This window comes from Plectropomus leopardus, chromosome 7 (genome assembly GCF_008729295.1).
Source record: "Plectropomus leopardus isolate mb chromosome 7, YSFRI_Pleo_2.0, whole genome shotgun sequence".
Classification (NCBI taxonomy): Eukaryota; Metazoa; Chordata; class Actinopteri; order Perciformes; family Serranidae; genus Plectropomus; species Plectropomus leopardus.
Window position 1 is genome coordinate 21,856,347 of NC_056469.1, and position 12,766 is coordinate 21,869,112.

The following is a 12,766-nucleotide window of genomic DNA, read 5'->3' on the forward strand; positions in this document are numbered from 1 at the left end:
CACATCCTGCAATGTCAATTGTTAAATATTTACGTAGCCACAATGATCTGTGATGGATGATAATTACTGATTAGCAAATACTAGACTTAAAGCCACAGAGAGAACTGGCAGCAACCGGCCATAAACTGCAGCTGCCCCTTCTTTTTCCAGACAGTGCTCATACCTTTCAAAGTCTACCTCTCTGGCTGCACATACGTGGTCAATACGGCAGTCCTTGTTACACTCTGTCAGATCATAGCTGACAGAGTTGAACTCATAGTATTTCTGCAGGTAGCAGCGGTCATTAGCAATGCGCTCCAGAACCTGATGCATGGAAGCTGGGGAGGCGTCTGGCACTCTGAAACTCTCTGTGAGGCGATACTCCTTCTCCCAGCGTCCGCGGGCTGAATTAGCGTAAGTCAGGTTCAGATAATAGGTCACCACATCCTTGGTGTGTTCAAGACAGTTTAAGAAACAGGACAATAAAATTGTTAGATACTTTGTGAAAGCTGTATATTGCAGCGTAGAAATGCTCCTTAACATATGTGAATAGAAATGATACAGACTGTTTTCTGACTTACTTTGACCAGGAGTGTTTGAGTGTCATATTCAAAGATGCGAATCCCAGGGTTGTTAGCTCCATCCACAACTCCAGGAAGTGTTGTTTCCCACGGCGTGACACCTGGGCTGAGGAACATCGTACTGACAGGAGAGCCTGTAGAAGCAGAAGGGCCATCACCTCTGATTACCACAATATTAAACATGCTATAGGCACTGCTCTACCCTGAATAAATGATGTTTACACCAGATGCTGCAGAAATAAGGTTGGGAGATCCCAACCACTGAGATAACTTCCTTTTCACCCTGTTGAGAATGGTAGGAAAGTACAGGCTGTTCCAGGCTAAGGAAGAGCTTCGACCCTCAGGACACAAGGATCCTATATGAAGACCCTGACTAATCCTAACCATTGCCATTGGTTTATTAAAACTATACTATTTTGAATATGCAAATTGATGGAAGTAAAAGCTACATTTTGCTGAAATCATATTTTATGATTTCATTTGACAAATAAATTGATACAATACTATGTAGCAAAAGGTGAAAAGCAACTTCTGGACACCTAATATTAGAGTCACTCATTGAATTGCCAACCAACAGCCACTTGTGCAAAACAAAGACAAACAGCAAATCAGTGTCATATCAGTCAGACCTTACCCTCTGAGCTGTAGAACATTCGAAAGCTATCAGTATGATGATGGCCGAAGAACTGTCCGAGTATGACTGAATGATGCTTCTGGATTAAATCCAAGTACAGCTTGTTGAATTTAGGCGTGAACCAAGGCTTGTTTCTCTTCTTCTCAAAGAAACCGGGGGGAACGTGGCCAATGATGTACACCTGGTAGATAAGCCAATGTGAAGTTAGCAAAAATAATCTATTTTCATTAACAGTAGAAATAATTCACCTTATTTGTCTATTTCCAAGATGTGAGTTAACCTGGCCTCAGATTTAATAATTGCTCATACAGAGGAAGTAAATTGAAAGTATACTTCCTGTTAAACAGCATTAAAAAGAGACATTAGGTTTTAATTACTAACTGAACAATTCATTGCCCTCTAAGCTGTTTTTCAAACATTACATTCAATCCAATTCAACCCCTGTTGTGGATCATAGATAGACAAGATGCTTTGCCTTTTCTTTGTTGTTGGCTGCCTCTGTGAGAATCTGATCCGCCCAGCTGAACTGGCCGGCTGGGTCGTCCATGTCCTGGGTCACCTTGTTCTGGTCATAGTAGAGGTTAGTGTTGAGGACCAGCATCCTGAAACCTGTTTGACCTAGCAGCTTTTCTGTATAATATCCACCTATAAGAAGAAAAATAACACAGGAAATGCATGACACAGCTGGACATATGCTTTCCCAGCAGGCCACCAATGTCATTAGATATTTAGTTGAATTTAGGATGTGACATCGGGGGACCAAAATTCAATGTCAGGAACACATCTGTAAACTTAACCGATTTAAAAATTCATTCGTTCCGACCTCCATTAAACGTTTAAATAGTGTTATTTGAGGCTGCAGGGATTGTGCAATATTTCCATGGGTTTTTACCACAGGGTATGTGCAATATGTGCAATGTGCAATATATGTTATGTATTTGTATGTGCAATATCCTGTGACGTACAATGTTAACTATGTGCAATTCATTATGTTTGTTTTATCACACTGTGGAGGCATGTTGTGCGCAGCATACGAGTCCAAATTTCCCCATGGGGACAATAAAGTATATCGTATCGTATCGTATCGTATCGTATCGTATCGTATCGTATCGTACATCTGATCATAATGTTAAGTTGAATGTAGAATACTGACAAAAGATGAAGTTGATATTTTGTTGGTTTTAAGTTGTTTTGGTAAGCAACTCAAATCCAACGTCCTCAAAATGTCTCACAGGGTTCTTGCGGATCCTCAAAAGGTCTTGAATCCATTAATCTAAAAATATGGCCTTAATTGGTATTAAGATATCTTCAACAGATCTTTCAAAAGTCTTAAAAATGATAAGACATGGCAAGTATGATTTTTCCAAACTGTTTTTCTCATGTTGCATTGAAAAATCTCACAAATAATTAACCTATTAACGTCACCAAAAAGTCATCTTTAATTACAATAAATATTCGGGCACCATACTTTCTTTTCTTAAGTAACTGATCTTGTGGCTTTAAAAAAGTCTTTTAAAGCTTGAATCTCACTTTCTGTAAGCTGTAGGAACCCTGGTCTCATGCCAACATCATCCTGCAGAATAAAAAATGTAGTCGTAAAGTATGGAAAACAAAACCCTTGGTTTACAAAACATCATGGTAATGTTAACACAACTTGAAATTCTAACGTTGTCAAACATTTAAAATATTGTCAAGACGAGGTTCATTCAACCCAAGAGTCCAACATCTTTCTGCCATCAGATTGACATCCAGTGCTAGCTGCGTTATAATGTTTAATGCCATATGTCACAATTTGATCTATTGATTCTTTGAAAAGCCATTGTGTTAAGAGTATCACCTTTTTTAAATGTTCCTTGTGACTCTGGCTCCAACCAGTCCTGCCACATTTCGACTGTCCGGTTATAGATGTAGTTTGAGGTTGCAGGAAGTTGGCTCTTTGGGTGGTAATCATGGTTGCCCAGGGCAGAGTACACCTTAGTGTCTAAGGAAGGTTTAACCAATAATATGAGTTAATCTCTGATGTTTTCTCCTTTAAATGCAAATGACCTCACACTTACTTGGAAACACCTCAGTTATAATGTGGGTAAGGTTGCTGATTATGTGGAGCACCGCTTCTTCCCCCAGATCCTCATTAGGTACATGTGGTGTGTCATCGCTAAAGGGGAAACAATACATAGCAGATATATTAGCACTGAATGCTTGTAGTGGAAAGTACTTCTTTTTGGACACCACAGTTTAGAGGGTTTATTCGTGTTGGAATATAAATTTCCAATGAAGGCCTATAAATTCTTTCCGTGGATCAATACTTCTGTGCACCTAGAGCATGATATCTCTTAAAAGAAAAATATAAGACACACAAGCATTCCTCTCTACAGATGGACTTGGGACTCTAGCTTGCAACACGCCATGAAATATGTAACATAAAGCTGATACATACCCTGTCCACACTATGAAGTCCGGGTCTGGTAGAATATCCCTCATGGCATAAACAGAGGAGTTTATTAGAAACCATGGCGAGTCACAAACATAGTCTCCATATTTCCCCGCCTTGGCTGCAGGTCGTTTGCCGCTTGATGCGCACACCGATTCAGGATTATCGCTCAGCTTGTATGACGGGTCCCAGTGCAGATCCGTGATGTGCCAGAAGTTTCCTGGATAACAACCACGCGTAATTGCGCACATAAAGTTGCTCCTCCACTAGGATTTTAGTTTGTTTAGAGAAATATTTTTTTTTAATGTTTTTGCTATAAAAAAAATAAAATCAGGCTACTTACCAGATAGCGTGACAACCTCTTTGAAAAGCAGACAAGATAGGACAAACCTCACTGCGGACATGTTGAACTCTCTCGGGAAAGCAAAAGTCCCAAAAAAGTCAAGTGCGGGTTTCAAAGGTAAGTCTATAAAGGGCAAACGAGATAAGAGACATGATACAGCTGTTCACGACGCGTCTCTGGTCCGAGGGGGGTCCATTACCGATTTCTCTGCATGTTATTTTATAGCTCTTTCAGTTCCCTGGATTGTTATACTTTTACAACGCAGATAAACAACCTGCCTGCAACAGGTTGGTGTACTACAAAGTTCAGACGTCAGTAGGGTTTTTTATGGATTAAAAGAAGTATAGGCGCAATATAGACAGATATTTGTCAGCAGGCCCAGAACACGCCTGCGTTGGTAGCTGGCTATGAGGCAGATCTTCTGTATTATGTGGAATTACTCCATGGGTTAAATTCAGAGATTTAAACATTGCAACAACAAATAATATTCATAGGCTACAGATTTGAGAGTGCCATGAAAAGAAATCAGATCGGCCTACACTAATACGGGTACTTCAGTGCTGAATCCCTCCATACAAACTATTTTTATTTGGGCTAAAGATAAAATCACGAGGGATGCTGTTGCAGTTGTCCTTTTTGGCATGTAGCCTAAATTTTTAAGTTTACAGATGACATTTATGTGTTCACAGCAAAACAAATGAGAACATGTGTCTCTGTTTTCTTTTATCGATGTGGATGCGTTTCCATTTTTGTTACATTGTAAATGTAGCCTGTGTATAGTCTATATGATTCAACGTAAAGTGACAGAATAGAACAAGTTGCGTGTGATGCCTTCGGGTGATGCTCGTATTAGGCAACATGAACTGCAGATTTCTTTAAAACTGTTGAATCAAATGATTCTCCTTAAAATCAAATTATGTGTTGATCAACTAGTATTTTTTTTTAAATGTACATAAGCCCGTTAGGTAGACATTAAGAACTCCAAAAATGTCTAACGCTTGAGAAAATTGTGCCTGTTCTTATTTCATAAATTGACATTATGCCCCTTAGTATTTACTACCTGAGAATTGCATATTAAGTGGTAAATGAGACTCTATAAATATAAATTTTAGTGAGCTACGTTCACGCAGCAGCTGCCACGGATACAGCAATAGTACGCTCAATATTTCCAACAGGACTTGAAGGCAACACAAATCTCGCGTTACTCTTGTTTTAATACCCCGAGCACTGTCTTTCAGGTGCTCTATTATCCGAGGCTGTGAACTGCCCCCAGCAAGCTATATGACCATAGTCTCGTGTAAATTAACGCTAACGGTATATTCAAGGAAATTATTAAGAAATGGGGTTTCCACAAAAGTGGTACTGTACGCATTCAGAGATGAACGACTCCCTGACAAGCTAAAATTAGGTCTAAATACCCTCAGTAGCAGCTGTTGGATAGAAGGTTTCGCGGGACTTCTGCTATGCGCATGCGCTGTATATCGAGTTTGGCGCGCGGGACTACACTAGGAAGTCTGCTGAACTGCGTGTGGCTGTTTTCCCTACTACACAGTGTTAATAACTTTTCAGATTTTATTTTATTACATTAAATACGAGGAGCCGACATGTGGAACCAGGGTGAGTTTAATGTTCGCACCGTTGTGTTTTTAAAGGGTTCAGATCGGCTTGTTGACGTTGTCTGGCTGCAGCTAATGTTAGCTTTACTACGAACTTGCGTCTTTGTTATTGTGTCTGTGACGTTAACGTCACAACAAAATAATCTACACAATAATCTAGAGTTTTCACGGGGAGAATAAACGGATCTTTATATCAGCTGTCACTGCCTTTTTTTGCTTTTTCAGGAGGATACGGTGAGTCGACTGTGGGTGGAGGTTATACTCAGTCTCCAGGAGGTTTTGCATCACCTGCTCTGTCCCAGGGAGGAGAGAAGAAAGGGGTCTGTATTCAAGTCACTACAGCTTCTTTATAATCAACTAGGAACTAGGGATGATAACATTTAATCAACAATCGAGTCAATCAGACGTTTATCGAACATGCACAATTGAAGTTATTAATCAACAGGCTATGAAATGCTGTCAAAGAATATCCAAAATGTTGCTTTTAGCTTTGACTGAGGAAAAAAATGCATTGGTATTGTGCTAAATAAGCAACTTTTTTGTGTATTTCTTTTCAAATAACGAGTAATCAATCATTAAATATACCGATTAATCCATTAAGAAACATGCTCACAATTGACAACCCTACTGGGAACAGATGTAGAGCACAAAATAAAAAAAATAAATAAAAAAAATGCTGAACATTATCTTAAAAAACATCCTTTAAGTTGCACATTAGGTTCATTAACCCATCAATATCTTAGCCCATCTCTCCAATTCACAAATTAGTTCATAAACTGCTGTATAGCCTATTGTTGGAAACACTGACACTGTGTGTGTGTGTGTGTGTGTGTGTGTGTGTTGCAGAGAGCTCGTGCCAATCAGATAATCCCTTGTACAGTGTCTCAGCTGATGTCTGCCTCACAAGCTGATGAGGCCTTCAAAGTTGGAGAAGTGGAAGTTGCCCAGGTAAGCAGAAGCAAAACAGGGATTGCATGTATATGTATGTATGTATATCATTTATTTTCTGTTGTCAAATATTTTGGCTTCTACGTGGGAGCATAACTGAAAAAATATCAGAGTTGCAAAGATGCTAAACATACTTTCCCTGAGTCCTAGTTGATGTCCTTAAATTGCCCCTTTTGTCCAAACAATGATCTAAGAGATTCAATTTCGGTGACATAAAAAAGAAGCAGCAAATCCCAATGTGAACACTTTTGTTAGTTTTGTTTTAGAAGTGATTTTAATGATTAGTCTGAAATTGTTGCTGCTAGAGCTGAAATTATTATTTGATTAGTCAATGAGTCAAGTGACAGAAAAACAACCTGCAACTATTTTGATTCAATTTTCCCTTTCGTAGGCCCTTGAGCTAAAATGCCCAAAAAATACAAATGTGAAAATTTTGTGTTTTTTTTCATATGGTAGTAAACTGAACATCACTGAGTTTTTGGTTGTTGGTGGGATAAAACAAATAATATTAATACATAATCTTGGAAAACATAATGGCCCTTTTTTCTGCTTCTGACAAATTATAGAGAACAACTAAAAGAAAGCAGCTGTCGGATAGATCAGTGGTTAAAATCTAGTCGGTAGGCTCCCTAGTTGTTGAATTAGTTCTGTGGTTCACTAATCCACTGCTTGTTTAAGCACAACATGGACGTCTGTAAGGTACTATTGGTGAGAGAAATTTTATGCAGAATAATTATCCAGAATTAAGCTTCTGTGCAAATCACAACCTCCCACTGAATTTTCTCTATCTCAGATTAATACTCCATTTGTGTCTCAACAGTGAGCGTTAACAGTGGCAAGGACCACAAAGCTGCCGGGAGAATAAACTTTTAGATATTGTGAGGAACACGGGGAAATTTGCCAAACAAAATCCAAAAAATATGAATGTTTTTTCCTATTATGTACGAACTGTATATGATGTACTATAACATATTGATACACCCCTATCATGGAAATGCAGCCATTTAACTGACTGGATTTCACAGTTAGATAACCCTTTCTGTACTTTGTCACAGGTAACCATTGTGGGTATCATCAGGAGCACAGACAAATCTATGACCAACATTCAGTACAAGGTGGACGACATGACCGGTGCCCCCATGGATGTGAAGCAGTGGGTAGACACAGAGGTCAGTAACAGTACCATTACATTTGCACAAACTATTTGAAAATATTCTGCTGTTGTATTTGTCTCAATCACTTGTGAGAGTTTCATTTGTAAAACATAAATGCATGATGAATAAAATCTATTACCAAAGATGTCACATTGTTAGTGATTTCCTGTCTCACACTGTCTAACAGGCTCTTGGACCATTTGATTGAACAAAACTATATCTATGTATTTATATATATATATATATCCTTTATTTAACCAGGCAAAAGAGAAAAACAGTCTCTTTCCCAAGAGCAACCTGGCTGAGAGGTCAGCATAAAACATTGTTACAACAGCAAATACAACTATCACACATTACAAAGAGCCAGCACAATGTCAAGTTAAAAATGCAAGATTGACTACTGCTGTCGATCATTTCTGGTGAGCTATGAGTTTTACTTCCCAATTTTGTTATGAACCGGGGAAGTTTTGGCTTACTGGCAGGCAGGCATCACAGAAACAAAAGTAATGACACTCACAAACACCAATATGAATATATACCTATATGAATATATTTTAAGTGCTTTAATTAAGCCTCTTGGCAACACTGTTGTTTTGGTTTGTGTAGGACCCCAGTGTGGACAGCACTGTACTGCCTCCGGGCACATATGTCAAAGTTTCTGGCAACCTTCGCTCCTTTCAGGTCAGTTTACCATCCAAACATTGTCTCTACAGTACCCAGAACCAAAGAGGAACTTAAGGTCCCTGGGGCCACAGGACTGTGTGACACTGTAATTGCTGGTAGACATAAGCTTGTTTCATGAGCAGATGCACTATTTTGTTCTTGTTATTTTTGTTTATGTCACAGTAGTTCTCTGAATTGAGCTGTTTTTCAGCTGTTTTAATTCCATGGGTCTGTTTCTTGCACTGTTACACTGTTACTTGTGTTACTTGTTTTGTTTTGCACTGTAAGACTCGTACTTTTTATATTTTATATTTGTATCTTCTATTTTATCTGTTTTCTTTTTCTATATTTATGTTGCACCAACCCACCAGAACAAATTCCTCGTATTGTGTTAACTATACCTGGCAGTAAATCTTTTTCTGATTCTGATTCTGATTCTGATTTAAAAATGACTGAGGGTGTGAATCTTTTTGTCTTCCTGCCTCAGAACCACAGATCTGTTGTGGCATTTAGTGTCAGATCCCTGGAGGACATGAATGAAATCACCTCACATATGCTGGAGGTTGTTCAAGCGCACATGATGCTCAGCAAATCTCAAACCATGGTGAGAAACTTTAAGCGTACAGCAGTCTTTTGGTGGTTTCAATCACCAAGCGAGGAAGTAAGGTTACCAGTTTCTGTTCTGTTCTGTTAGCCAAAAGTAAAGAATGCCTTGTTAAGTTAGCAGTGAGAAAATAATAATAATAATAATAAACATCTCTGAACTTTTAAGACACTGATAAGCTGACAGAGCACATCAACGTGAAGCTAAAATGCACTAAAATTATGTTTGCTGGACAACTATCATCTAAGAAGAGTATACTGCACGCACGGACACTGTTGTTAATACATTTGTACATTTGCTTAGCCTTTTTCCTGTAATGGTTCATTTAGGAGTCAGTTTTGCTCGTCACATTTCTAAGTATCTGTCTTGCATCTATTTTTGTTTTTTCTGTTCTTACCAGGAAATTTGTCACCACAGTTAGTTTCGTTTTTGTTTCTGTTTCAGTCAGGTGTTGGAGTAGGAATGAGCAGTAATGTCAAACCCATGACACGACCAGGCATGGAAAGCATGGGAGGGAGCTATGGAGGTGCAAGCGATATGGCTAACAATGGGTTAAGCGCAAACCAGAATCAGGTGAGCCTAAATCTGTGTGTTATGGATACTGACCCTGATTGTAACAGAAAAAAAGTTGCCATTAATGGGTTTGACGGCTGGTCTTAATAAACGGTCTTGACATTTTGTTATATTTGAAAGCTTTTCAACCCCACAAAAAAAAACTTTCAGTAGTGATCTGTGAGCAGTAAATATGCTGCGGTCATGATCAAAGAAAGCTAATCAGTGTCGGCAGGAGCATAAATTGTCTGTGAATTGTTAAGCCAAAATTTTCATTTTCATATAATGCACAGAGGAAGACATTGCACCACACAATGTCAAGTGTCTCATACTTGCTGTCCCTCAGTGGTGGGTAGTAATGAGTTACATTTACTCCATTACAAGTATTTGAGTATTTTTTTAAATCAGTTGAACTGCTAAGAGTTGTTGTTCTGCTATATACATTTTACTCTTTCTCAAGTACATTTGCGCAACAGTAAACTTACTTATACTCACTGAAATTGAGCTGCACACTTTTCTGCTCCTCTCCTTTTTAACATTTTTTATATATTATACATATATACAAACATGTACCAATACACAACTATACACACATAACAAAACAAAGAGGAAAAACAAATATATGGAATAAATAATGTTCATAGCTGAGCTCACACACGAATCAGATTGTCCAACAGTGGTGGTCTATGTTTTGGACTCTAAATGCATTGACTATATATATGCACACACACACACACACACACACACACACACACACACACACACACACACACTGCACTCTGCATGTAAGCCTCTCCTTTTGGGATTCTGTAGGTAACACATAGGATTTTTCTTGTTTTAAGAGATTAAATGATGCTTAAAACATATTTTGCCATTTTACTGGTTCCTGTAGATGACCTGTTTGAACATGGCACATTGATGTAGTAAATTGCATCTATGAAGTTACTCACTACTTGAGTTGTTTTTATACACTTGATTATTTTTACGAGTACTCTTACTTTGACTTGAGTCAGTATAATTATAAAGTAACAATACTATCACTTGAGCATTTTTGTTTACCCAGAACTGCTGTCTCTCCATGCTGTATCTAAGTGTTACATTAAAAAAAGCGCTGAAGGATGCCTCTGTATTTGCAGTTTGATGCTGTCTTCATGTTTTAATGTGTTACTGTTTGTTCTCACAAGGTGCTGAGTTTGATAAGAGGCTGCCCAGATGCGCAGGGCATCAGCATCCAGGACCTGAAGCAGAGACTCGGTACCATGAGTCTGGCTGTCATCAAGTAAGAGAAGTTCTGCTTTAAGTTGTAGTGGAATAACCCATCACATAAAATTTCTTTTGCGCTGTTCAAGTGAATTTTTAAATTAAAGTCAGTGACTGTAAAGCTGAAAAGTTGAGCACTCGGGCTCATTGACTCTGAATTAATGATTGAACATTGGTACACTGACACCACTCGATGACTTTGTCCGTTAAAGCCAATCCGTTGCATTGAAGGGATGCTACAAACACTTTACAGGAATATCCCATATATTGTCAACTGTAGGGACCATGTAGCTGTTTTTTGTTTTTTGTTTTTTTTTCCACAAGACTTTAGGTGAACTGGTTTTCAAATGACAAGTGAGCCAAATTTTATACTATTTTACATTGGTGTGGATTTTTTTAAAAAATCTCTTATGAAGCTTCAAAGTCCTTGTTCTATGTAAAAGATGTATTCAAAATTTCTATGCAGCTAATTTCAGGCTTTAGCAGTTAGTCAAATCAAGTGGGTATCACTTGACTAATTACAGCTTTTTAAGTACTCAAGTTCCCCTTTGAAACACAAACAGAATCTTCAGTACTTAAAAGCATCTTGTTGTCCAAAAGTTTGAAGTATTGAATTTACTACAGTGCAAGACGGAGAAAATAACAAATTAACATATCAAAGAACCCAAATTCTCAAATGTTTGACAGTTTTAGTTGACTGAAACATTTAATATACCTGCCAGGTGATTTTCTCTCAGTCAACTAAGTTTTGCAGCTCCAATTGCAAATCAGTCAAAGAAGTACCGTCTCTGTTAAGTTAGTGCAAATCTAAAGTCTCAGACTGTTTGATAAATTCAAGAGCGATATTTGCAGTGCTTTAAGTTCGTATTTCTCCTTGTGCTCTAACAGGCAAGCAGTGGAGTTTCTCAGCAATGAGGGTCACATCTTTTCCACCATCGATGAAGATCACTTCAAATCAACAGACAGTGATGATTAGACACCTTCACCTTCTTCACACCAGTTATCCGAGTTTAACCTGATAAGTTTCATCAGTATAAGGTTTTATAACTCAAAGCTTCTACTTCTCACGAATCATCTCTAATCTGATATTGAGGTTCATGTTGGTTCAAGAACACATGGCTTATGTGAGGTGAGACCTTTCAGTTTACACATCCTGTATTCCTGAGGTTGCTTCTGCTTTTTTTTGCAAGTCCCAAGGGTGTTGCTGTTGAAGAAGCAGTTGTTGGCAGTTAATACTGTTATTCTGTATTTTTCACCTCTAAAGCATTTTGTAATTTTTAAAGATTTGGAAAGCAAGTACTCAATTTGTTTTTGTTTATGTATCTGTGTTGTCCCAAAATAAAAAACTTAAACAAATACAAAATACAGTTGGGTTATCTATCACCAAGTCTTTTGTTTCATATTTTATACATACAATTTTAATTATATTTTTCTAATTGATGTTAACAGTAGTGGTGTTGTCACAGTACTTGAATTTCTAACTTCACTGAAAAATAACTTCATACCAGGGGGAAAAATTAAGATACACGGCATAAATTTAAAAAAAGAAAAGATCAGGGATTATTTTCTTGGCTAGTAGCAGAGAACAGCAGAACTGTAGTAAACATTATAAGTAACAGAGCAAGAACGCGCAGCTGGTGCTGGTGTGTCAATACTGTGAAAACTTGCTATTGAAACTGTTTAATATACTCGGAATTGATATGTATCCTCAAATTTTTTTTTGATAACACTATTTGAAAATATTTAAGCCATAATCACTTTTCCACATTTTGTTGGATTGAACAGTAATTTAAGACAGTCACATCTGCATCCCATTCCCACAAAGAAATGCAAACAAGCACATTTATTAAAATACAGAAATAGCCTTATTTACATTTGTATTCACAACTTTTAGCTGTGCCACCATGAACGGAGCGTCGCATCTTGTATGCTAGGGTCACATGTGATGCAGAATTGTTACAAAGTTTGAATAAACCCTGAGAGGATTCTGAGACAGCTTTT

At 37.9% G+C, this 12,766-nt stretch overlaps 2 protein-coding genes across 2 annotated transcripts; one reads left to right on the plus strand and one right to left on the minus strand.

The window, feature by feature from the left end:
• Positions 1 to 57: 57 nt before the first annotated feature.
• smpdl3b (sphingomyelin phosphodiesterase acid like 3B) lies at positions 58 to 4,457 on the minus strand. The gene is made up of 8 exons (XM_042489194.1): positions 3,969 to 4,457; positions 3,632 to 3,845; positions 3,252 to 3,349; positions 3,032 to 3,175; positions 1,670 to 1,839; positions 1,195 to 1,375; positions 561 to 694; positions 58 to 426 (listed from the first exon to the last, which is right to left on the minus strand). Exons 1-8 carry the CDS (start codon positions 4,027 to 4,029, stop codon positions 64 to 66), a joined length of 1,365 nt encoding a protein of 454 aa, XP_042345128.1. The 5' UTR covers positions 4,030 to 4,457; the 3' UTR covers positions 58 to 63.
• Positions 4,458 to 5,424: 967 nt separating this feature from the next.
• Positions 5,425 to 12,074, plus strand: rpa2 (replication protein A2). The gene is made up of 9 exons (XM_042490056.1): positions 5,425 to 5,585; positions 5,810 to 5,904; positions 6,431 to 6,532; positions 7,588 to 7,701; positions 8,293 to 8,367; positions 8,837 to 8,953; positions 9,398 to 9,526; positions 10,690 to 10,784; positions 11,654 to 12,074. The coding sequence occupies exons 1-9, from the start codon at positions 5,573 to 5,575 to the stop codon at positions 11,739 to 11,741; spliced, it is 828 nt and encodes a 275-aa protein (XP_042345990.1). The 5' UTR covers positions 5,425 to 5,572; the 3' UTR covers positions 11,742 to 12,074.
• The last annotated feature ends 692 nt before the right edge of the window (positions 12,075 to 12,766 follow it).